Source organism: Miniopterus natalensis, chromosome 18, assembly GCF_054644295.1.
Source record: "Miniopterus natalensis isolate mMinNat1 chromosome 18, mMinNat1.hap1, whole genome shotgun sequence".
Classification (NCBI taxonomy): Eukaryota; Metazoa; Chordata; class Mammalia; order Chiroptera; family Miniopteridae; genus Miniopterus; species Miniopterus natalensis.
Genome location: NC_142098.1, coordinates 16,814,802 through 16,838,795, shown reverse-complemented (window position 1 = coordinate 16,838,795; position 23,994 = coordinate 16,814,802). Strand labels below are relative to the sequence as shown.

Sequence of the window (23,994 nt, the reverse complement as noted above, 5' to 3'; positions counted from 1 at the left end):
GTCTATTAACTTTCTGGCCCAGGGTGCCAGACCAAAATCCTCCAAGCCAAAGGCCACCTTCATTTCACATCAAGGTGAGTGTGGACAAGTGTGTCCAGCAGCACCTGCTGTGGGAAGTCATGGAGGCCTCGAGCTTGCTCGGCTTCCCCTGTGCAGGGTCACTCACCCCAACTGTTTCACAGCGGACTGGCGGCTTGGGGAGGGTGGAGGGAGACTGCTCCCCCTCTGCTTCTTTGCCTGAAGGGATTCCAAGCCCCTTCCCAATTCCTCAGCCCTGGGGAGGTGAGTCTGGGGTTGGCCTCACCAGACCCGGGAAAAGAAAGTCACGCCCATTCTACCAGCTCGGGCACTGAGACCTAGCTCTGCCCCTTCAGGCACGGCCTAACTTGGGAGCCTTTGGGCTCTAGCAACTTTCAAAGGGAGTAACTAGGAACTTTGACCTCTCTTAATGATATTAAAAAGCCCACAGAAATCGTACATTCAACTTCTGATCAGGCTTCCTGGTTTAAATAAAATATTAACCCTGGTTTAATTAAAATATTCACTCTCTACTGAACAAATATGTACTGAGTGCCTCCTTTAAAATATATCTCTGTTGAGATAAAATTCATCGTTTTGACCATTTTGAAGTGCACAATTCAGTGGGTTTTACTGTGTCACGAGGTCCCGCCACCATCCCCTTTAATTCCAGAACTTTGCCATCACCCCAAAAAGAAACTCCCTACCTCCCAATCCCCCCCCCCCCCCAGGCCCCGGCAACCACTAAGCTGCTTCCTGTCTTTAGGGATGTGTCTGGTCTGGACATTTCAGATGGATGGAATCATACAATATGTGGCCTTTGGTGTCCAGTTTCTTTACTTAGCATGGTGCTCCCAAGGCTCATCCACGTTGCAACATGATCACCGCTTCATTTTTTTGGCTGAGTAATATCTTACCACATGGATAGGCCGTGTCTTTTTTATCTAGTCACTACCGATAGACATTTGAGCTGTTTGTCCTCAGCACCTTTGTTTAAACTTGTAAATGTGATAAAGTGCCACAACTTTGTGGAAACCACAGGGATGGTAGGGATCCCTTTGCAGGACATCTCACTTGGTCCAAGGATCAGCAGGGGCCTCTCAAGAGAAGGGGCAATTCAGATAAAACCTGAAGGGTATGCAGGAGTTATCAGGGAAAGAGTTTGGACCAGGGGACCCTGGGGAGCAATGCAGGCAGAGGGAACAGCTCAAGCAAAGGGGAGGGGACAGAGCTTGCACCAAGGGCTTTTGGGAAGTGAAGGGGTTTGGTTTGGCTGGAAGAGGAAGGAGGTGGGGAGGGAATCAGGGGCCTGGGGTCTGGACTTTAACACGAGGAAAAGGGAGTAGCAAGCGGGTGGCATCTCAAAATCGTACTGGACTGAGAGGTTTTCCAGGATGCCAGGACTTTGAGTGCTAAAAGTGGGACCATCCCAGCCAAACTCCGTGGTTGGGCAGCTCCCAGGGACCGCGGGGAGCACAGGCTGGAGAGTTTAAATATGGAAAACCTTGGGCCTCTTTGCTTGGGACTGGAATTCTCTTGACCATGGGCAACAGGTCTGGATGCTTTTGAATGTTTAAAATAAGAGTAGATTTCGAAAGAGAGTCTGGAAAAGGCAAAACTATAGCGACAGTGAAAGGATCAGCAGCTGCCAGGGTTTGGGATGCGGGAGTGATGCAGGGCATTTTTAGGGCAGTGAAACTCTTCTGTGTAGCAAGGTAACGGTGGAAACATGGCCTCGGGCATTTGTCAAAACCCACAGAATATACGACACCAGGAGTAAATTCTCCTGTAAGTTATGGACTTTACACATGGAGATCTTCTCCTTCAGCCATACCACTTTCTAGAAGGTTCCATAACTTCCCCACACGCCGAGTCATTTCTTCCTCTCCTGAAACCTTTTGGTAAAACAGGTTTATTCAGGTACCAGCTTCGAACAATTGTTGGTATCTACTTAAAGTATGATAAGGAGGATTCCCAGGCCTGTCCCAGCCAGCAGGGAAATGTCACCCCCGATGCCTGCTGCAGTGCAAGAAGGAGGTGGTGGCATCTGTGCTAGGAGCTCACCTCCTGGGATTCAGCAAGTCCCAAGGCACATTCACTTGGCACCTGGTACCATGTTCCGCAGGGCTGGGCCCCGTCTCTCCTGGTGGAATTAAGCCTCTTAGAAGCCCAGAAATGCCCCCAGCTATAGGAAGTGCTCAGCCAATGATTCCCCATCATTGAATGCATCACTTTGACAGGAGTGACAAAGAGAGTATGACATGAATAGTGCCTGGAACAGGCCATGTGTGTGTGTGTGTGAACACAGTTTTGGTGCAAATGTATGAATTGTTGCCCATAAATCGGTTTCACTGTGGTGACACAAGCTAAGGGCCTTGGCTCTTTCCCTTGTCTCTGCTTGGAATACTGTCCCCCCAGATATCCACAAGGTTCACTCAGGTCTCCACTCAAATGCCACCTCTCCTGACTGCTCTAGCTACAGAAGCCCCACTCACTCTCCAGTCCTTATTTACGTTTCCTCACAGCATCGCTCACTCTACTGGTGTCCTGGGGCTGTAGCAACAGTGACCACACACCGGTTAGCTTAAATCTATTCTCTCACAGTTCTGGAGGCCAAAGATCTGAAATCAAGGTGTCAGCAGGGCCATGCTCCCTCCGAAGACTCTAGGGGAAGACCCTTCCTTACTTCTCCCAGCTCCTGGTGGCCTCATCACTTTAACCTCTGCCTCCATCTTCTCCCTATGTGTGTCTCTCTCCTCTTCTGTCTCTGATAAGGACACCAGTCATTGCATTTAGGGCCCACCCAGTTAATCTAAGATGATGATCATCTCAAGATCCTTAACATAATTATACTGTCAAAGATTGTTTTTCCAAATAAGGTTACACTCCCAGTTTCTGGGGATTAGGACATGAGCATATGCTTTTAGGGGGGCCATTGCTCAACCCACTACCTTCACTGCCCGGCACTGCATTACACATTGACTTGTTTGCAGCCTGTGGCACCCACTAGGAGATAAGATACAAAAGTGCAGAATAAAATCTGTTGTGTTCAGGGGTCTATCTCCAATGCCGCATAGCAGGTGCTTTAAAATATTTGCTGAGTGAATGCAAGCGGCTTACCTCCCTAAACTGCAATTTTTCATCTATGAAGTGATTATATTATTGGCTGTGAGCACAGCCACTTAAAAAACAAACAGAATCGAGGGTTTATATAAAGAGACATAACTTCATACTAAGTCCTAAAATTTTAAAAATATACATGTGTGCAAAATATGCCCCTTGCATACTATACCCCTTCTTAAAAGGGTGCCTTCAAATACCAACCTTATAATTTGTGAGTGAGGTTTATTACCAAATAAATTTCAGGTGCGTTGGGATTACATCCAGGCTTCCCAACAGGGTGTACTGTTGGGAGATGATTTATGGGAAGGGAAATGACACCATTTTCCTGTAGAGAGTGAATGGGAGTTGGAGAGCACGACCTCATTGCTCAAGGTGCCCAGAGCAGATATTCAAGAAAGGCTGCTTTTGACTGAGTCCCGCCCTTGACATTCAGTGCTGGTCGTGGCTCCAGGATCACTCTGAGCTGCAAAACTCGGAGAGTTTCCCAGCAAACTGTCCTGTATGAATGGACCCGTTGGGCACAGACTCTGGAATTCTGCAGTTTAAAGGCAGGAAAAAGACTCTTGAAGGAAAATATCTTGAAGTCAGTGGTGCTGACCATGGGAGCTTAAAAAGGATGTTGAAAACAAATGTAAATAGTAGGGTGTAATTCTGGGGGGAAAGTGGAGAACACACAACAAAAAGACTCAAAAAATCATAATTTGAGTGGTTAGATTAAGTTGCTAAGAATATATGCCCGGCCGGGCGCGGCTCAGCAGTTGAGCGTCGACCTAGGATCCAGGCCATCGGGGTTCGATTCCCGGTCAGGGCACATGCCTCGGTTGTGAGCTCAATCAATGACTCTCTCATCATTGATGTTTCTGTCTCTCTCTCTCTCTCCCTCTGCTTTCCTCTGTCTGAAATCAATAAAGATATATTTAAAAATATATATATATATATATATAAAAAGGAGCAAAAGTTAGAAAAAGAAAGAAGAAAATCACAAACAAAATTCCTTTCCATCTGCAAGAGGAAATCCAAAGAGATGCTATAAATATTTCCCTCTGTTTCTGAAATGCTTTCAGACAGTTCCTGGTAGAATTTTCGGCAGAATGTTTATCCTGAAATCAAAGTAAAAGATGACAGTCAGTAGTATCAAATACCTCAAAAAGCATAGGAGTGAGGATGACTGAAGTCAGTCTAATGGCAACGACTGTAACAATGTTGACACAATACACTTCCCCATTATAAGCAAGACAGCCGAAAAGAAGCTCAAGTAGAGATCACACAGAATTAAGCCATAGGGAAGAAACAGTGGCGACATTAACTCTACAAAGTAGAATTTAAGGAATACGTTTTAACGAGATGCAGATGGCCTTAAACAGTTATAAGAGTTATAGCAAACAGGTAAATCATATGCACTAACCAACAATGCAGCATAATACAAAAGGCAAAAATTCAGACATGCAAAGAAAAATATGGACAGGAAAGCAATTAGATTGGGAAGTGTTAAATCATTAGCTTCCTGCGTCAGAGCAAGTAGTCCAAAAAGGACATAAACATAACTAAAAATTAAGAATAATTAGCTGTAGAACTAATTTACAAAAGAGCACAGCTTACCAATACCCTTACGAAGAATATACCAACTAGCCCCGGCCAGTGTGGCTCGGTTGGCTGGGCATCATCCTGCGTGCTGAAAGGTCGCCAGTCCAATTTGCACTCAGGGCACGTGCCCGGGTTGCGGCTCGATCCCCGGTAGGGGGCGTCCAGGAGGCAGCCAACTGATGTCTTGCTCTCATGTTGATGTTTCTTTCTCTCCCTCTCCCTCTCCCTCTCTCTAAACATCAACAAAAATATATTTTTTTAAAAAGAATATACCATCTTTTCTAGTGCCATTGAACACTTACAAAATGTTGCGTACAAACCCGACACAAAGTCTCAATAAACTAAGAAAATTTAGTAGTAGATGGGTGCAGGCTACATTTCCTGATCACAGTGCGACAAAAACAAAAATCAAATAAACTCAAGCCTAAGGGTACCCATTCAGCTGCTTCCAGTCGCATAGCTTATCTCTTTAACTACTTTGTAGTCTACTCCATTTGTGTCTCCAACAGGGCCAGGTGTTTCACAATACCCACTACCCCGAGTTTTCCTCCTGAATAACCTGGGTGTTCTCAAGCCTGATCCATGAATTCCAGCCTTGGCATCTCTGAGGTGGAGCAGAGGCCACAGGGATTGGATCCAAGAGGCTGGGCTTTCAAGAGAAAGGCACTTGACCAACACATCACTCCCTGGATGCGTTGCACCACCTGAAGAAATGATACCCAATTAAACACCCTTGGGGAAGCATGAAGTTCTATGCCAACAAGGCATTTTTCTTCCCTGGATCCAACACTACCTTAAAATAACAGAATTCAGTTGGAAAGAACCTGAGAAATAACTAAGCTAAGTTCCCATGTATTCTTTTATATTAATAATGGAATTTCCCAAGAGCCTGCTAATGTCAGGTACTACTAACTGCTCTACCTATACAAACATTTGCTCAGATCCGTATACACAGGGCTGTGAGGTCAGTTCCGCATATCTCCCCTTTGCTCCTGCAGACCCACTCCCCACTCTCCTCCCTTCTTCTTTGGGTTTGTGGGCCAGGAGGCTGCATCCATGGCTTCCTTTCAGAGCCATTTCCCATACTAAGTTCTCAGCTCCACACAGATACCTCCTCCAAGTAACTGATTTCTTCTCTTTTCTTCCAGGCCCTGGGTGATAGCATTTTTTCACTCTTGCTAATCTTGGGAAATTGCAGAATCACTCTGGTTTCTCTACACCCCGCCCACACCTTTGTAAATAGTCTGTTTATCAAACTCTCCCCAAAACATTCAATTTGAGGGTGCCACCTGTTTTCTCCTGGGATCGTGACCAGGTAGGCAGTGTCATCCCCATCTTGTGGATGAGTAAACTGAGGTGGAGACAGGTGAAGAAAGTTGCTTAAGGTCACACATCTGAAAAGAACAGGCCTGAGATTCAAATCTGGACTAACTCACACCAGAGTTTTGCCTTTTCCATTATTCTTGGGTCTTTGTTGAAATTGGTGGACCCGGATGGCGCAATCCTGTTAGGCTCCTTTGTTTCTGTAAAGGGGGAAGAGGCAGGATAAACAAGAAGGGCCACCAGAACTTCCCATCAAGTTGAATGGGGCTGAGGCGGCCACTCCCTGCAGTTGAGGCAGGTGGCAAATATTTGCTCAAAAGAGGCAGCACAATTTAATTTAATGGGCAAACACACATGCCATGTCCTATAGTCCTTAAGTAACCCCACTCTATAGATGAGAAAATTGAGGCACAGATGAGAGGCACAGCCCTCCCCAAAGCCACCTCCCTACTAAGTAGTGAGCCTTTGTTATGGATTTTAGTCCCATATGAAGCCAAATCCCTTACATTTTTCTATACATGCCCTTGGGTGCTGTGTGCCATCTGCGCTACACATTCGCTCGCATACTTTGGGAGACCTTTGAGCCCAGCAACTTCCCTCTGATGATGCTAATACCACCAACATACCCCGTGCCAAGCCCTGCCCTTGCCCTGTGCCCTTCCTATGCAACAATGTCCATTACATCCTTTCCATTTTTACCGTGAAGGAGGCACTATCATGGTGACCATTTTACAGATCAGTAAACTAAGGCTCTGAAAATTTAAGAAACCTGCCTGAGGTCCCACGGTAGGCAAGTGCAGAAACCCATTCTGCAGATGAGAGTAAAAGGCTCAGAGATCACCCGAGATCACGCAGAGCACTGAGGCTGTGGGGGCCTCAGACTCCCCTCCCACTCCTGGGTTTCACTCCCAAGGCCCTCCCTGGAGGTGAGGTCTTGGCCTTCTTCCCTTACAGACTAGGGAGCCCCCGCTCAGAGAGGCCACGTGGCCCGTGCAGGGGCCACAGCAGCGGTCGGAGCCTGACTCAGCGCCTGACCACCGTGCGCCCAGCGCCTGGGGTTAACCACAAGGCTCCCCAGATGAATCACCTGGGCGCTTGTTAAAGTCCAGCTTTCCGGCCCACTCCAGACCCAAGGACTCAGGGCAAGAAGGGGCCTGGGAATCTGCATTTTGAACAAGCGTGTACTCGCTCCCTTCCTCCCCGTCCCGGGCTTCAGGTGACTCTCATGATCTGGCAGGTTTGGGAAACAGCCCGGGTTCTAGGGCGCAGCTGCAGCTCCCGGGCCTCCCTAGGCCAGGGCTCTCCAGAAAGTCTCCAGAGCTCGCGTGGCGGGGTGGGGTCGGGTGCGGGCGCGCAGCCCCGCCCCGGGGGCGGGGCCTCACCTGGGGGCGGGGCCTCACCTGCGGCGGGCAGGTAGGCGGCTCCCCGGTCACCTGGGCGCGCGCAGGCAGCCCCAGCCTCGCCTGGGATCGCGACACTCGCGCAGGGGTGGCCGCCGGCGGGACGCGAGGCCGGGCGAGGGGCCCCCCGCCCGCGCACCATGGCCCAGACACGCTTCTCCAAGTTCCTGCAGAAACTCGGCTTCTCGGGCGCGGGCCACCAGTACGAGCGGCTGGAGAGGGGCGAGCTGGAACCCTTGGTGAGTCTGGACAACAGGGCGCGGGGCGTGGGCCTGACCCTGCACCTGCGCACCCCCCCGCCCCAAAGTCCCGTCCGCGTGCTGCGCTCCGCCGACCCGCCCTGCACCCCCGGCTTCCGTGGAGAAGCCGTGCTCGTAGCGCGCCAGCTCGCGCCTCCGCTGCGGGCCGGGCCCTCGCCGCTTAACCCGCCGCCTGCGGCCCATTTTGCGGGTGCAAAACTGAGCGCGAAACACGTTAACCACGTCGCTCAAAGTACAGAGCTAGCGGAGGACCTCGCTGTGGACTGAACCTCGCTGGAATTGAAATTCCCGGGTCTCCACACCTAGGCTGCTCTATGGATTTTAAAAAAACTTAAAGCTACTTGAATTGGGGGTGGAGTTGGGGGGTGGGGGAGTGATGTGAAAAACAGCAGCAGCAGAAAACGGTTGCGCACATGTTTTAGCAATAATTACTTAATGGTGAAAATCAAGGTAACAGTAGCCAGGCCTCCCAGCTTCACCTCCCATGTCTCCAAAAAACTGCCCTTTGAAAAAACCACCCAGATTTATATGTTTACTTTGCAACCTCCAGGTGACCCTCTAGGATAAACCAACAGGATTCTCGGGAAGGGGGACGGTTATTAGCTGACAAACTATGACATGGCTGTTCCAACAAAGCCCTTCCACTTGGAGAAGCCAGAGGTGATAGTGGTGACTGGTGACCCTACAACTTTCTCCTTAGCGTGTGAGCAGAAGTCACAGCCAGATACCAGAGTAGAGGGCGCTGAATTTCTGCCGAAGCTTCTCTGGGACATTGCGTTTTCTTTCTTTTAAGCTTAATCAGTCCTTGAAAAAGAAAATCTTGAAATAGTCCCCTGGAGGAGCTCATGAGACTACAAACCTGCCTTTTGGCTGGTGAAGGGAAACCTCAAAGTTACATTTACTTTTCAATGAAACAGATCATCTGGAAAATCTTGATTTAAAATATCCCCTGTTCTCCCAAAGAATGACAAGAGTCAGAACATTTTGGGTGTAGGATTCCTGAATATTTGCGCATTTTAAATATAGCATTTGCATGTGAATTCTGGCGCTAGGGTGGCAGGCCACAGCGATCTCTACTTCTCTGAAGCAACGTGTGTGTGAAACACAGATTGGGCATAGAGTCCCATTATTTTGCCAAAATCCATTTCTCTACTTATACGCCGTGCAATGTGTCTTGTTGAAGGAGTTTGAAGTTGGTTTGCCAACACAGTTACCTCTTCTGTGTTCTTTTTTCTATTTTTTTCTTTCCCTCATTTGATCTTTGCGTTAAGCTTGGTATTTTTCCAACACTCCTTATGTGTAGTTGGTTACGATCAGGTTTTATGAGATGTCCGGGTGCCCCAGGTATCATCCAGGTGTGCCAGGTATGGGGATAAAATAACATGATTAGAGATGCTGGGGTGAATTTGATCTCTGCACCAAAGTGAACTTCATTCCCCCAGAGGTTTTAAAAAGGGCCTCAAGGGTGGGATAGGTCTTCATCTTGTCTGTAGGTATGGAGGGGGCAGGGGCTCACCCACCTGGTTGTGGACCTGTGTTCTCAGCTGCACCCTGTAGGTGGTGTGTGATGACTTGGCAGTGTAGTGTGACAGGCATACTGGTGACCCAGGCAGCCAGCATCAAAGGCAGGCTGAGAAACAAGGTGTCCTGTCTCTAAAAGTGGCCTTGTGCAAACCCAGGAAATTACAGTAAAGGTAAATGGGGAGGGCGGCCAGCCAGGTGAGGCGACCTGTTTACTGCCAGCTCAGCTCATAGCCCGGACACCTCCTTTGCTCTCTCACACTCAACATCCTCCAATTTGAACTATTTCTCAACAAACTTTGAAAAAAGGAGCAAAGTTAGCTACAGTGATTGTTTCCACAATAGTCCTAACTCTTTTATGAGCACATGTTGCATGTGGCTTCCTGGATCTCCCAACCATTTTGCCGAGTCACCCAGTTATAATAGTGGTGATTATCGAGAACTTGCTGTGTCTCTTCAGTTTGAGAGGTTTTATTGTAACCCTGAGAGATGGGGACCTCAAGGCTCACAGTGGGGCCAAGCACTAATGATACAGTTGTGTATAAAACAAAGTTCACCTGGGAGGCTGACAGTCAACAGAGAAACCAAGAGATGTTTAAGATCCAGAGGTCTCGGGTGTGACTGAGAATAAAGAACAGTGTGACTGGGCAGGCGACAGGTGGTTGAGACAGGGACTAGGGTGGATGGGCCCAGAGTTAGAGGCTGGAACTAAGCACAGTTCTCATGGCCCCCCCGAGGACACCTCATTCTGGCTGCATTTCCATTGCAATGAGAAGAAAGGTGTAGGAGAAACCCCCTTAATTACTGGGAAAAAGGCTTCTCTCTGCCGACCTGATTGTTGGGTAAGGAGAACGTTGGACCAGAAATTCCTGCTTCTAGGAGGACTCTGAAAAGTATCTTGGACCCTCAGGGCTCTCACCTCTTAACTGAGACTGCCATGGCTCCACCCTGGGCTACCTACCTTCCTGGTTGGTGAACTGAGTCATCTTCCTGAGGCTCTGCAGGGTGAAGACTGGGTTCCCACAGACTCGGGTAGTGGAAGGGGGAAGGACCAGCTTGCACGGTCACTCCAGTGGTGGTTTGCAGGCGATGGGCCTGGCTCGATGGGCCTCTCCGCAGGGCTGCCTCTGGATGCTTCCCCAGGATGAATGGTCTAGCCTGTTCTTAGGGGGAGGGGGTTACAAGGGTGTGACTACGGGGAGGCTCAGATGATTGGGGGCTGCCTTCCACAGTGGTAGGAAGGAAGAGTTTCTTAAATGAGATCATTCACATAAAAACCAGAAACCTGACACATGGTCTGTTCCAGAGGTACCTATTTTTGTTAGTACTTTTATTAATCTTGAGTTCTGGTCTTTATTTAGACTCTTTTTGACTGGATTTTAACAATGCTCTTGCTGTGAATGTCTAATTACATGTACAAAACGGTATTTGAGTATCTTAAGAATTTGTTTGCTAGTTTAGTTCAGGACAAGCAGCCTCGTACTTAAGCACAGCTGCCAGCAAGCAGCCTGTGAGCCAGCGTGAAAGGCTGCCAGTGGATAACCGAACAGGTCGGTTCACTCGAGGAGGAGGTGAGCATTGTGGAAAGAACATTCCTTCACTTGGTCTTGATTCCCATGCTTGGTGCTCATCAGCTGTGGCAAGCTGTGTACAAAGACTGGATTCACGTCAAGCCCCACTAGCAATGTGAGGACACTTCTCCCTGGTTCAGCACTTTAGTGTTGACTCCCTGATGCCTCAGCCCCGTGCTGTATGATGGCTCCTTTGTTTTTCTCTCTGAGCCACTGAGAAACTCTCATCTCTTCACTATGTCGTGTGATTATTGTTACCAATGCAATTGTCCCTCCCCCAAATACCAGCAATATTGACATTTGAACAACATTGTCACTGAATTATACTCCTATTAGTTGGGGTTATTTTTAATCTACTATCTTTTATGAACCAGGAACTGTACATATTTTTTCTTCCCTTTTTTCCCTTTCCCTTTCTCAACTTGTCATAATTATTTTCATAAGCCACAAGAAAAATGTGCAATATGAAATTTTCCTTCACTTCCCCACTTTACTCTCACTTCCCTCCTTGGTGTGTGTGTTGAGGGGGGTAGGTACTGTTTGCATCTAGTCAGTTTGCAGTAATCAGATTACTGTTTGCTTGGGTGGTCCTGGCCCCTTTTTATGCAGTTCTGGAAAGGCTGTGGTTAAGAGCACTGGAGCCTGTGGGCCAGGCCACCTAGATGCACATTCTGGTTCTGCCGCTTGCCAGCCCAGCCATGAGACCTTGAGCACAGTCCTCACTTTGCCATGACTCTGCTTTGTCTTCCATATGATGAGGTCATAATGGGACACACTTCAGAGATCAATCGTGGAGTGGAATTTAGGGCAGCACCTGACCACAGTAATTATGATTCACATCCAACTCTGTATGTTTTTAAAAACTACATAGGATCATTCTGTGCACTTGCACCCTCCCCATTCCTGCAGGATGTATAGTTCAGGAGCAGTTTCCTTGCTGTGTAGGCCTTTTTATTTAACCCACCCCCTACTGATGGGCATTTAGATGGTTTCCTGTTTGAATGACTAGAGCAATGTTCCAGTGGACATCTGTGGAGGCACCACGTTATTTTGAATCCTTACAAACATCCCTGCAGAAATCTGAGGCTTAGAGAGTGCAGTGACTTTTCCAGGGTCACACCGCTCTCCTAGGAATTCAAACCCAGGGCTGCCTGAATTCTATGCTGGAGTTTTCTCTCCTCTGACTGGCCAGGTTTCTCTTTTATAAAGTTGCTCTTTTCCCCACTGTACTTATAATAAGTATTTTCTGGAGAGACTTGTTGAAACTATGTCAGTAGCCTGTTTCTCATACAGTTTTCACTCTTTGGTTTTAACATCTGCTGATGATCCTTGCCCGAATTGATTACTCTTACAATGTCTGCGAAACGATGGTTTCCTATTCTGTCATTCGTTCCTGTTACTACTTGGTGTTCTGGTGTAAGGAAGAGCTGCCCCTTTCTTCTGTGTATTTGGTCATTTATTTATTCACTCATGTATCATTGTCAAGTCATGGATTCCTGTTTTATTAAGCATGTACATTTTGTTACTATCTTTTATTTCAGTGCTCCAGTGGTCTCAGATTTGGGCAACAGGAGCCCCCTCATGGTGACATCTTGAATTCTGGACTTTTTTTTTTTCCACCATTCTTTGAGAACATTCCTACTTTCTAGTATAATAAAAAATTCCAGCCTCGTTTGGTACTTTCCCTGCCCCAGCCCTGGATCAGCCATTTCGCCCAGGATTCTCAGCTCTTTTTACTGGAAGAATGGTATCAAGAACCAGATCTGGTGCGAGGTGTGCTCACTCTATTGGGTGTTACAGCTTCTGGGCCCTCTCAGAGGAGGCGTGTGTGTGTGTGTGTGTGTGTGTGTGTGTGTGTGTAAAACCATAGACTACAATCCAATAAATTTCACGGGTCAGTGCCAGCTCTCTATATTTGTAACTCCCTTCACCAACAGTGAGAAGAGCAACTCCCATTCTCCTCAGTATACTTACTTATTGCACAACCTCTCTGTGTGTAAGCAGTGTCCTCACCTTGCAGACCAACTGTTGGCTCCTGGTGAGACTGGCCAACACCTAGCTTGGCCATCTCCCTACTTGGCCCTTGACTGCACTAACCACCTGTTAAACAAGATATGTACTCTAGATGCCTCATTTTGTCCTATTGTAGTTCTTTGCTACCTGGGGTCACACCACCATTACACACACACACATACACACACACACAGATTACAGGCAGTACCTAGATGTAATTTCAAAGACTGGGAAACATCTCTGAACCCATCTTGACCTGAGACTGGAGTTCAAGAAACCCTGCCTCAGCAATCCTCAGTATGGGTCTCCTTATTCCCATTTTACAGAGGAGAAAACTGAGGCTCAGAGAAGTCGGGGGACTTGCTGAGGGTCACACAGCTGGTAGCCAGGGGAACTAGAATTAGAACCCAGATTAGTGAGATGTGGGCCTGGTGATGCTCCCTCCCCACAGTCTGCTACATTTAGGGGTTCACACCCCCCCTCACATTAAAAGGTGTTGGGCAGACCTTCTTGAGTTCATTTGTGATGCTGCTCTTGCCCCAGGATCCAGCCTCCTGTTTCCTGTGTTCCGCAGGTGCTGGCCTCCTCCTGGCTCCTCTAGGCACAACCTTTGCCGACGCTGTGCCCTGCCTGGGGTTTTCCTTTCCTCCACCTTCCTGAGTTAACATCTGCTCATCTGCTCTGTCTTTCATTTTCTGAGCATCCATTTTACTAGGAAGCCCTCTCCCCTCCTGCACTGGCTCTGCCCCCAGGCCTGATGAGGACAGGTTTTTCCCTCTTTGAATCATCAATCCTTACTATGGTTCAAGATTCAAAAAGGTACAAAAGGATGCTCAGTAGGAGTCTCTCGCTGCCTCTGTCTTCAGCCCCCGTCTGAGGTGTGCCGCAGCACCGAGCATTTGCTCAGCCACCACCAAAAGAAACAGTGTAGTGTTAAGAAGCAAATGCTCTCCCTGGCCAGGTAGCTCAGCTGGTTAGAACACCATCCCAACAGGCCAAGGTTGCAGGTTCAGTCTCTGGTCAGGGCACATACAAGAATCAACCAATAAATACATAAACAACAAATCAATGTCTTTCAAATCAATCAAAAATTTTTTAAAAAGCACATGCTCTGTAACCCATGCCTGAGCCTTCTAACTGCTGCCCCCTTAGGCTGTGCGCACAGTCACCTGTCTTTGGCAACATACCTATTACTCACCGCTCCCTCTAGTCCTTGTGTGGCTCCCAGCACGAGGCATTGAGAACTTCCAGGCAGCTCAGAACTTGCCCCGTCTTTCCTCCCTCCCTCCCTCCCTCCCCCCCCCCTCACTCCCTCCCACAAACATTTTTAAACACCTTCTATTTGCCAAGCACTGCGCTGGGCACTCAGGTTTGAGTTGGGTAAGACCAGCCACTTCCCGCTGAGGATGATGGTTTCCAATGCTGGAGGTGGGCAAGTGGAGCAGCAGTGAGTTGGGCAGAGGGAGGACTGGAGGTCTGGGTGCTCAGAGTGCTGGATTCCTTCCTGGGACTGATGGTGGATCAGTTTCCTTGGGCTAGTGCAACAAATAACCAGACTTGGCACATAAAACAACACACATTCTCTTACAGTTCTAGAGATCAGAAGTCTCACATAGGCCTCAGTGGGCTAAAAATCAAGATGTTAATTGGACTGCATTATTTCTAGAGCCTCTAGAAGACAACCTGTTTCCTTGCCTTTTTTCCAGTTTCTGAAGGCCACCTACATCCCTTGACTTGTGGCCCCTTCCTTTATCTTCAAGGCCAGTAACCATATCCCTCCAGTTTATGCTTCTGTTGATATATGTCCTTCTCGGACCCTTCCGCTCCCTCGTATGAATAAGGACCCTTGTGATGATATTGGCCCACCTGGATCATCAGGATCATCACCCCATTTCAAGATCCTCAACTAAGTCACATCTTCAAAGTCCCTCTAGCCATGTCAGGTCACATATTCACAGCTTCCAGGGCTTAGGATGTGGATGTTATTTGGAAACACTATTCAGGTTCAGCTTATCTCCTGCTCCCACCATCCTCTCCCTCTACTCTGCTTGGAAGACCCAGAAAGTCATGTTTCTCTGTTTTCTTCCATCTGCACAACACACAAAACACACAAAGAAGTTTTCCTGCATTTTTATAGAGCAGTGACTGGAGGTGCTGGCTGGGGAGTCGGCCAGTTCAGCCGTTTCTTCATCTGTAGACAGGGGTGAAAACCACAGCTACCTCAAAGGGCTGCCGTGATGATTAAATGAGATTGTACAAGTCAAGTGCTGGGCAGGATGTGTCTGTTATATCTGCTGAATCATTGGTATTGATTGCTGTAGCTGGGGCTGTATTGTTCTATCATCATCACGATCTGTTAGCTGGTTTTGGACGCCCATTCATTGTTCATTTCCCTCCCTTTACTGTCCAACTTCTAGAAAGACTTGGGAACACCTGCTGCCCCAGGCCTTACCCTCACCTCCTCCGGGAAGCGGAAGGAGCCTTCCTGCTTGGACTCCCACGGCTCTCTCTGGAGCCCCAGGAACTCCCTGCCTGATGCTTGGCCTGTGAGCCATGGGCTTTTCTGTCTTCCAACATGGTGGCCCCTTAAGACCCCCGTGGGGTTGCTCTTTGAATGCCTCTCCCAGCCAGGGGTCCTCTCAGAATCACCTGGGGCTTTTAGGAACCTTGATGGCTGGGCCCCCCTCCTCAGCTGGCCTGGGGATAGGCCACGGCAGGTATATTTTTACGAGATCCCAGTGGTTCTCCAACTTTGGAGTCCCTGCTGTCATAACCCTCGCTTTCAGGAGGGGGAAACTGAGGCAGCCAAGGGGTGGTGTTGAAGAAATATATGTTCGTATCAGTCGTTAAGCAGGGAAGCAATCATTGGAGTCTAACGCAGTCAGTGTTTGAAGTGAACTGGATCTTGGAGCCTGGTGGAAGGGAAGGGAAAGCCCAGTTCTGGCTCGGGGAGGCTGGTCCACTCCCAGTGCCACCTGCTTGTTTTCTCAGCCAGCTCATCTCTCAGCGATGTCATGTTTGCCCTGTGCCGTTCCCTCTGGAAGCCTCCGCTAGGTTAAATATTGGCGCCGAGCTGTCTTTGCTTGGTGAGAACACTCTAAGATGTTCTCATTCCAGACTATTTCCTCCGAGCTCAGGAAGGTCCCTGCCCTGGGACACCAGTGTGGGTCTGTTTGCCATGGACAAACAATACTTTGGGGATCACAAAGCAGGCACAAAAGGTCACGTATCGTGTGATGCCATTTGTATGAAATATGCAGAGTACTTAAATCCATAGAGACGGGCAACAGATTGGTGGTTGTCAGGAGCTAGGGGGTGGGGGAGCGACTGATAATGGGGATGTGGCCTCCTTCTGGGGTGATGGAAATACATTAGAACTAGATAGAGGTGGTAGTTGGACAACACTGGGAATGTGCTAATGTCCCTGAACTCTTTAAAATGGTTAATTTTATGTTATGTGGATCTTATCTTAATAAAAAAGAACTTTAAAAAAGGAGACACAAAAGAGAAGAGAGGGGTGGTTTCCTCTGAATCGGGTTTGGCAGGAAGCAAGAATCAGGGGTGCCCCAGAGGGCACCTGACCTCCATCAGGATGTGCCACTCGTTACCAACGGAACATGCTGTGATTCAAATCTGATACATCTACAAAGTATGTGTGCTTAAGGGAGTGAGAGGGCCACATGTGAGCATCCTGTGCAGAAGTCCTCCCCATGCAGGCAGGGCACAGAGGCTCCGAGCTCAGTCCTGGGCCCAAGGGGTCTGCCCGGCCCGCCCCACCCCCTTTACCACACAGGCCTCTTTCCCCCGCTTGGCTGGCTCCCAGTGCCCGGACAGCCCTGCTTTCAGAGCCCACGAATCCTGAGGAAGGGTGGGAACTCCTGCTAGTCTCCACCCACAAGGGCAGGGGAGTGGGCTCTTTCATATCCTTGTTGTTGTTCTGGATTTTATTAATGGTGGCAAAATATATATAACATTTACCATCTTAACCATTTTAAAATGTACAGTTCAGCATTAAGGACATTCACACTGTTGCACAACCATCACCACCGTTGGTATCCAGAAGTTTTTCATTGTCTCTAACTGAAACTGTCCCCATCATATATTAACTGCCCGCCCCCTCCCGCAGCCCCTGGAAGCCACCGTTCTACTTCTGTCTCTATGAATTTGTTTATTCTAGATACCTCATGGAAGTGGAATCATACAGTATGTGTCCTTTTGTGACCAGCTTGTTTCACTCAGATAATGTCCATGTTGTAAAGTGTGTCAGAATGTCCGTCCTTTTTAAGGCTGAATAATATTCCGGTGTATGGATAGACCACCTTTTTAAAAAAATGTTGTCAATGGACCTTTTCTAAAAAGTTAAAATATAGAGAAATTGAGATTAGTGTCAAATGCAAATCAAGGGGGATTTTTAAGAACAGAATTCACAATTTTCCTACCTGTAGTTACAGCATTTATTAAAAACACATAGATTCAAATATTTATGCATCTTCTAGACCCCCTTTGTGGAATCCTTAACCTCTCAGAGAGACGCAGGAAATATCAGTCCCCAGCGAGACAAGGTCACAGAGAGACGCTGTCTCCACTGGAGTGGGGACACTACACCCCCTGGGTCCCTCTGCTTCTTTAGTTGCTGGCATTTGTAGAATATTTACTGAACACACCTGTCACATGTGAGGTACATTTACAGAGTTGGGTTTTGTTTTTTTTTAAATTCTTCAAAACTACCCGGGATACACAGACTGTCATCCCTGCTTAGAGGGCTGGTCAGTGACAGGGCAGGCTTTGAACCCTGGTCTGTGCCATTCCAACCTCTGCACTCCCTTTGTTGCGCTCTGCTCCTTCCTGTTCTTGAGTTTCCTAAACATAGCTGAGCCACCCAGGCAATGTCACCATCACCGTGTTTCCAACCAAGTGCTGGAGGTCTGGTCCCCACAGCGCGCCCAGAGCCGGCATTTACTGGGAGGTCACAGTGGGTCTGGGCTGCATCACTTACAGTACTTGATTCTGCAAAAGCATGACCGGGTAGGCATTGCCACGCCCACTTTGCAGATGAGGAAATTACAGTTGGGTAAACTGAGGCTTGTGACTGACGGCATGTGTTCAGTCCGGCGGAACTGACCGGGCGTGCATTCCCAATGGTGTCCTGAGCTCTGATTGACAGAGGCCCGGGGAGCGGCCCTGGGAGGACCAGACACTGGTCCCACCTTCAAGAGCGGCTGCGCTGTGAGTGGATAAAGGCATTTCCATGATAACCACTTGCTGGCGACTGTGTAGGTGACATCAAGGGGAAGCTAGGATGCCGAGGGTAGAGCAGGCTGACGAGTCTGGTCGGGGGGGATGTCAAGGCAGAATAGCCCCTCTATCTTAAAAGCAGAGTTTCTCATCCTCAGTACTTCTGAAATTTTTGTTCCAGATCATTCCTCGTTGCGGGGGGCTATCCTGTGCATTGTGGGGTGCTGGGAAGCACGTCTGCCTCTACCCACCAGGTGCCAGTAGCACCCAGTTGTGATAACCAAACATGTCTCCAGACGTTGCCAAGGTCTCCTGGGGGTAGGGTCGCTCCTGGCTGAGAACCCCTGCCTTAGGGTGTGGGTGGCAGCCACGAAAACGTGCCTAGGACTACTTCAGGGCCACTGAAGGGGTGCATTTCTGGGGGACACAGGACTCTTCCAATGGACAGCATGTGTCTCATGGGCCTAGGAAGCAGGCTTTTAGCTAGGCGTGCTCCTGCCCCAAACAAGACCAGGGTTCAGGATTCTGTGACGGAGGCCATAGGGGACAGGCATGAGGTGGGGCCTGCTGGAGCCATATTGAAGGCTGCTGGGTTTCCTTCCTGAGAGCAAATGTAATCCCTCCATGTGTTTCAAGCATATATGTGTGTGTGTGTGTGTGTGAGAATGAGAGAGAAAGAGAGAGGTGGGGGAGGGGGAGAGAGGACTGGATTTAGATTTTCCAGGGTCCCTCGGGATGCTGTACAAAAAGTGAATCAGGTGTGGTCAAGGCCAGAAGAAATGGCAAGACCAAGACCAGCCGTGGGGGTAGGTCCTGGAAGCCCAGAACGCCTCCGTCTGTGGTGTGAGCGGGAATGGAGCGCTTTATCTGGTTCGATGGAACCAGCTCTGAGAACAGAAGAAACGTCTGTGTCATCCTGTGAGGCACGATTGTCTTCAAAGGGAATCTCATGCAGTGACCGTAACCGTGACTTAGGGAAAGCTCACAGCGACAGAGGCGCCTGTTGAATGGGCTGTGTAATCCCCGCTGTGTTTCCTGGTCACTGGCCTAAGTGAGCAGCAGCCCCAGGGACGGATGTGGTTAGCAGAGCATTTCTAAGCAAGTGAGGTGCTTGGGAGATGCCGTGGGGGGGGGGGTGTGGCAAGAAGAAAAAGAGGAATTTGCCACCTCTGTTCCAGCTAAAGGCAGCGGGAAGAGGTTGGCCGGTGCCCAACAACCTGGTAGAAAAGGAAATGATGATTATCATGTCCTAGGGATACTCAGAATAATTTTGCAAAAACACTTCATGTTTTCATGATCCTCAGGTCTCCTCTGTGTTATGCCCTCTCATGCCCTCCAGGTTTCATATGTCTTCTCCCCAGGCCCGTCAGACGCCCAGAGCTCAGTTGGGCTCCCCCTTTTTCTTGGGCTGTTCCAAAGGACTCATAGAACAGGTTGTGATACCCCCCTGTTGCCCTCAAGGTGCAATCTCTACAGTATGCTGCATGCTTGACTGAGAATCCCAGAAATTCAAGGTTCAGGGTTCTAAACATGTGAACTGTTGCCCTGCTCTGTCAGCGTTGCAAGTTCCAATTCTGTTAAATAAAATTGCTTAAGTATCGTAGCCAATGGAGTTTATCCGAGGCATAATTATTGCTAAATGATTGCTTAAAAAACAGATGCATCAGTGTTAGCCAACAACTGGAAACAACCCAAACATCCAACAACAATAAAACAGATCAATTGTGACATGCAGTAGTCCCCCCTTATCTGCTGGGCATGTGTTCCAAGACCCCCAGGGGATGCCCAAAACCTTGGATAGTACGAACCCTATAAATACTGTTTTTTCCTGTACATACATATCTTTTCACATAAAGGAGTCACTTTATGACTTTTTTGTTGGTGGTGGTGGGTTTTTTGGGGCATATCTGAGTTACTAGCATCACTACTTTTATGCTTTGGGGCCATTATTAAGTAAAATAGAAGTTCCTTGAATGCAGGCACTGAAATACAGTGACAGTCGATCAGAGAACCAAGACAGCTGTAAGTGACTAACGAGCGAGGAGTATACACAGTGTGGATACACTGGACAATCCGTGAATACACTGATTTATATCCCAGGTGGGATGGAGTGGGCTGGCATTATATTTCATCACACGACCTGGGACAGAGAGCAATTTGAAACTTATAAATTGTTTATTTCTGGATTTTTCTATTTAATATTTTTGGACCATGGTTAACTGTGGGTAAATGAAACCATGGATGGGAAGGGGGGGCGCTATGCTTATTCAATGGAATAGTATACAGCCATAAAAATAAGCAGACCATTGCTACCTACAACGTCCTGCATGTCTCTCACTAGCAACGCTGAATGAAAGGAACCACATGTGAAAGAGCATGTGTTACATGTGACCATTTATATAAAGTTCAAACCCGGGCAAAATTAATCGATAGTGACAGATGACGATGGCCGTCGCCTTCAGGGGGCGGTAGCATACAGGAGCCCCTGGGGGCTGGTAATGCCTGCTTCTTGATTTGAGGGCTGGTTCTATGGATCAGTCTGTGAGAGTGTGATCTGTACAGTCATGTGCGCTTCCTATGTGTATGTTATATGTTAAAAAGATGCGTCGGCACAAAACCTCAACTTAACCTTAACAGTGATCCTGCTTTTTTTTGCAGTTTGATGAACAATGTGAGCTGAAAGCCATCGAGAAAGAGAAGACGGTGGCAGCTCTGCCACCCAAGGAGGCGAGCAAGTACCGCAGAGAGGATTTGGCCGAAGCGTTTCTCGTGAGAATTGGATTTGCATTCGATGCTGGTTGTGGGAAAGTTTTTAGATGCACCTGAAAGCTGCTTTAGAATTCTGTGCTATGAGACATTTTTATTATCATTGTTATAAAGAAATACTGTCGACATTGAACTGTCCCCTTTCCCATGTGGAATATTATCAACACTGATGTCAACAGAGCCACCCTCATGCGGCCCTTCCCAGAGATGGGCGCCCCCAGGCACTCAGTTACATGTTTCTCTTGATCAGAGACACAGAGAAGCCGTAGCCCATGAATCTGGGTGTTTTGACATCAAAGCTCAAACTCTTAGCTATCCCCTATTCACACCCTTCATCTTTTATCATCCACAGTGTTGCTAATTCCAGAAACTAAATTCTCACAAGTTTCTCGAGTGAATTTGAATTCCAAGCCAGTGCAAAACTAAAAAACAAAAAAAAAAATCCCACAAAAAAACAAAAGACAAAAAAACACCCCTCTCCATGGAGCTCTCTTCGGAGGCTGAAGGATGTTGCCTGTTTCATGTTTTTAATTTTCCTTACCTAGAAAGCTGAGCAAACATGATGCTGTGTTTGTGTGTTCACTCGTAACCCACTACACTTGGGGAAAGCAAATAAAAATTCACTAATAAGAGGGCACGTGCTACAATTTCAAGGAAGTTGGATCTCAGTGTTTCATGCTCCTCTTTCCTTGAGAATAATTTAAAAGTCTGTTTAAATTCAAGTCCTGCTTGTTAGTATTAGGAGAGGGGAAGGAAATATTTTTTGCCCTATCTAGAAAATACGTTTGATTTTCTTTCTCTATTAAAAGGAACCTAGAGATCAATTCAGTTTTCCCTGTCACCTCTACCGCCTGGGAGAGCTGTCCTGTCAACTTTTTAAAAACAAGGATACCTTTGCTGCAACCAGAACAACAAACTTTCCTTACACAATTACTGACTCAAATGAGCTATTTCAACGTGAGTTTGGCTAAAGAGCTTGAAATTGTATCAGGCACAGTGTGTGCGCGATGTAATAATTTTAGCTAGTATTCTTTCTAGGAGCAGGCTTTTCTTCTGTTGGTTGGTTGTTGTCTTTTTTAATTTTATTTTTAACCGTGGTAAAATGCACAACATAAAATTTCCCATCATAAGCATTTGCAAGTGTAAGTTCAGTAGTGATGAGTGCATTCCCATGGTTGTGCAGCCAACCTCCAGAATTCTCTTCACCTTGCAAACCTCTGCACCCATTGAATAACAACTCCACACTGCTGCGGCTTCCACCTTTGGGCTCTCAAGGCTAATGCTGCTATAAACACACAGCACAAATATCTCTCCCAGATCCACTTCCAGCTCTTTTGCTGTATCTACACCCAGAAGTGAAATTGCTGGATCCTGTGATAGTTCTATTGTAATATTTTGGGGAGATTCCATCCTGTTTTTTACACTGGCCGTTTTTACATTCCCAAGGCCTGTGTTTTTCAAGTAGAGAATGTGTTTCTGCAATTCCCTGCGACAGTTGCACTTGTGGACATTTAGGCCCAGGGTTGTTTTTTCCCCGCTGTAATTGTAGGGCAGGAGTGCGGTCTAATTGAAAAAGAGCTGGTCTCTCTTAGCCCCTATGTGCTTGCAGCCTTTGATCATGCAGGTGGCTGCTCCCAGCGTGGGGATTCTGTGGCCCGGGCCCCTCGGTGTTTGCTGGCCCACCCGTGAGCTTGCTCTTGACCGTGTCCTTCCAGGTGGACTTGCAGAACGGGCTGTCGGAGTTCTCGGTGACGCAGCGCAGGCTGGTCCACGGCTGGAACGAGTTTGTCGCTGACAACACGGAACCCATGTGGAAGAAGTATCTTGATCAGGTAGGACCGTAGGCCTCATTCCTGCAACTGTAACGGGAGGGCGGCCAGTCCTTCATTCTTTGCATGTTCACTGAGGGTGGCCTTGGACCAGTCCCAGGGCGTGGGGTGGCTGTCCTACAGAGATAGGAGAGGCTCCCCTTCACGCAGGCTGCTCTCAGCCAGCAGAGGGACAGCCACGACTACATCACTAACCACCCAGGCGGCCATGATCAGCAATGGTAGTTACATTCATAGAGGGTTTTCCACCTGGTAGACACCATGCTAACTGGGTAAGTAAGTAAACATTAGCTCACTTTATCTCCCTCCTAATCTCCATTTTGACATGAGAAGGGAGACTGTAAAGGCATGGAAATATTTCTCCAGGCTGTGTAGGGTTGCCAGACTTAGCAAATAGAGACACAGAATGTCCTGTTAAATTTGAATTTTAGATAAACAAAAAATAATCTTTTAGCATAAGTAGATCCCAAATGTTGCATGGGACCTACTTCTACAAAAAAAAAAGGGGGGGGGGGTTGTTTATCTGAAATTCAGATTTTACTGGGTGTCCTGTTGTTTATCTGGCAACTGCAGCCCAAGGTCACACAGCCGTAAGTGGCAATGCTGGGCAGTGAGCCAGGCGCCTGGCTCCAGGGCCCCTGCAACTTGTTCATGTTGTGGTTGGTGCAGGCAGGGTGCTGAATGCAGAGTACACGAATCAAATGCCTGGAAGCCACTAGAAAGAGGAAAGAGAAATTTGAAATAGACACGGCTACAGGTTCCAGTCTAGAAGTGAACATCCCCATCGCCCACCAGTAGTAGTTCAGAAAGCCCCAGTTAGCAGGCAGAACTTCCCAGATACCTGAAGGCATTCAGATTGCCTTGGTTTCCCCTCCCTGGCCTTCTGGGCCCCTTCTCCGGTCCTGATACCCCCCACCCCATCCAGCCTGGAGCTGCCTTCTGTTGGCTCAGCGTTTAAAGCTTTCTTGATTGGTTGGCTCAAGGGCAGTCACAGCACTCCTGCAGCATCGCCGCCCTCCCCTCTCCTCCAGTCCCCACCGCCTCATTAGCTGGCTCTCAGTGCACTGGGGATGTCTGACATTGATCCATGTTGGCAGCAAAATAGTCTTCTGGGTGCAGGTGGCTCTGGTTAGCCCAGAAGCTTCCTGGAACCCCAGTGTTGGAAGGAGGCGGTGGAGGTTCCTGGAATTTGGAGTTCAGGGAATGAGGTTGACACACTGTCTGTGGAGCACACTTTCCTCCTCAGTTCTGCCCTGCCTGCCCCTTCCACTAGGACCCACTCCCACAGTTCCCCAGCCTTCCTCCTTCCTGCCTCTGCCCTGTCAACACCTCCCACCAAGGGCTCTCCTCC

The 23,994-nt window shown here is 48.2% G+C and overlaps 1 protein-coding gene across 1 annotated transcript in view; it reads left to right on the top strand.

Annotated features, from left to right (window-relative positions):
- Positions 1-7,572: 7,572 nt before the first annotated feature.
- The window catches only part of ATP2C2 (ATPase secretory pathway Ca2+ transporting 2), a 52,102-nt gene continuing 35,680 nt past the window's right edge, over positions 7,573-23,994 (top strand). The window contains 6 exon segments of the mRNA XM_087827216.1: positions 7,573-7,687; positions 11,420-11,440; positions 18,897-18,918; positions 19,136-19,155; positions 20,707-20,817; positions 22,530-22,646. Coding sequence (XP_087683342.1) covers positions 7,589-7,687; positions 11,420-11,440; positions 18,897-18,918; positions 19,136-19,155; positions 20,707-20,817; positions 22,530-22,646 — 390 coding nt within the window. The 5' untranslated portion in view covers positions 7,573-7,588.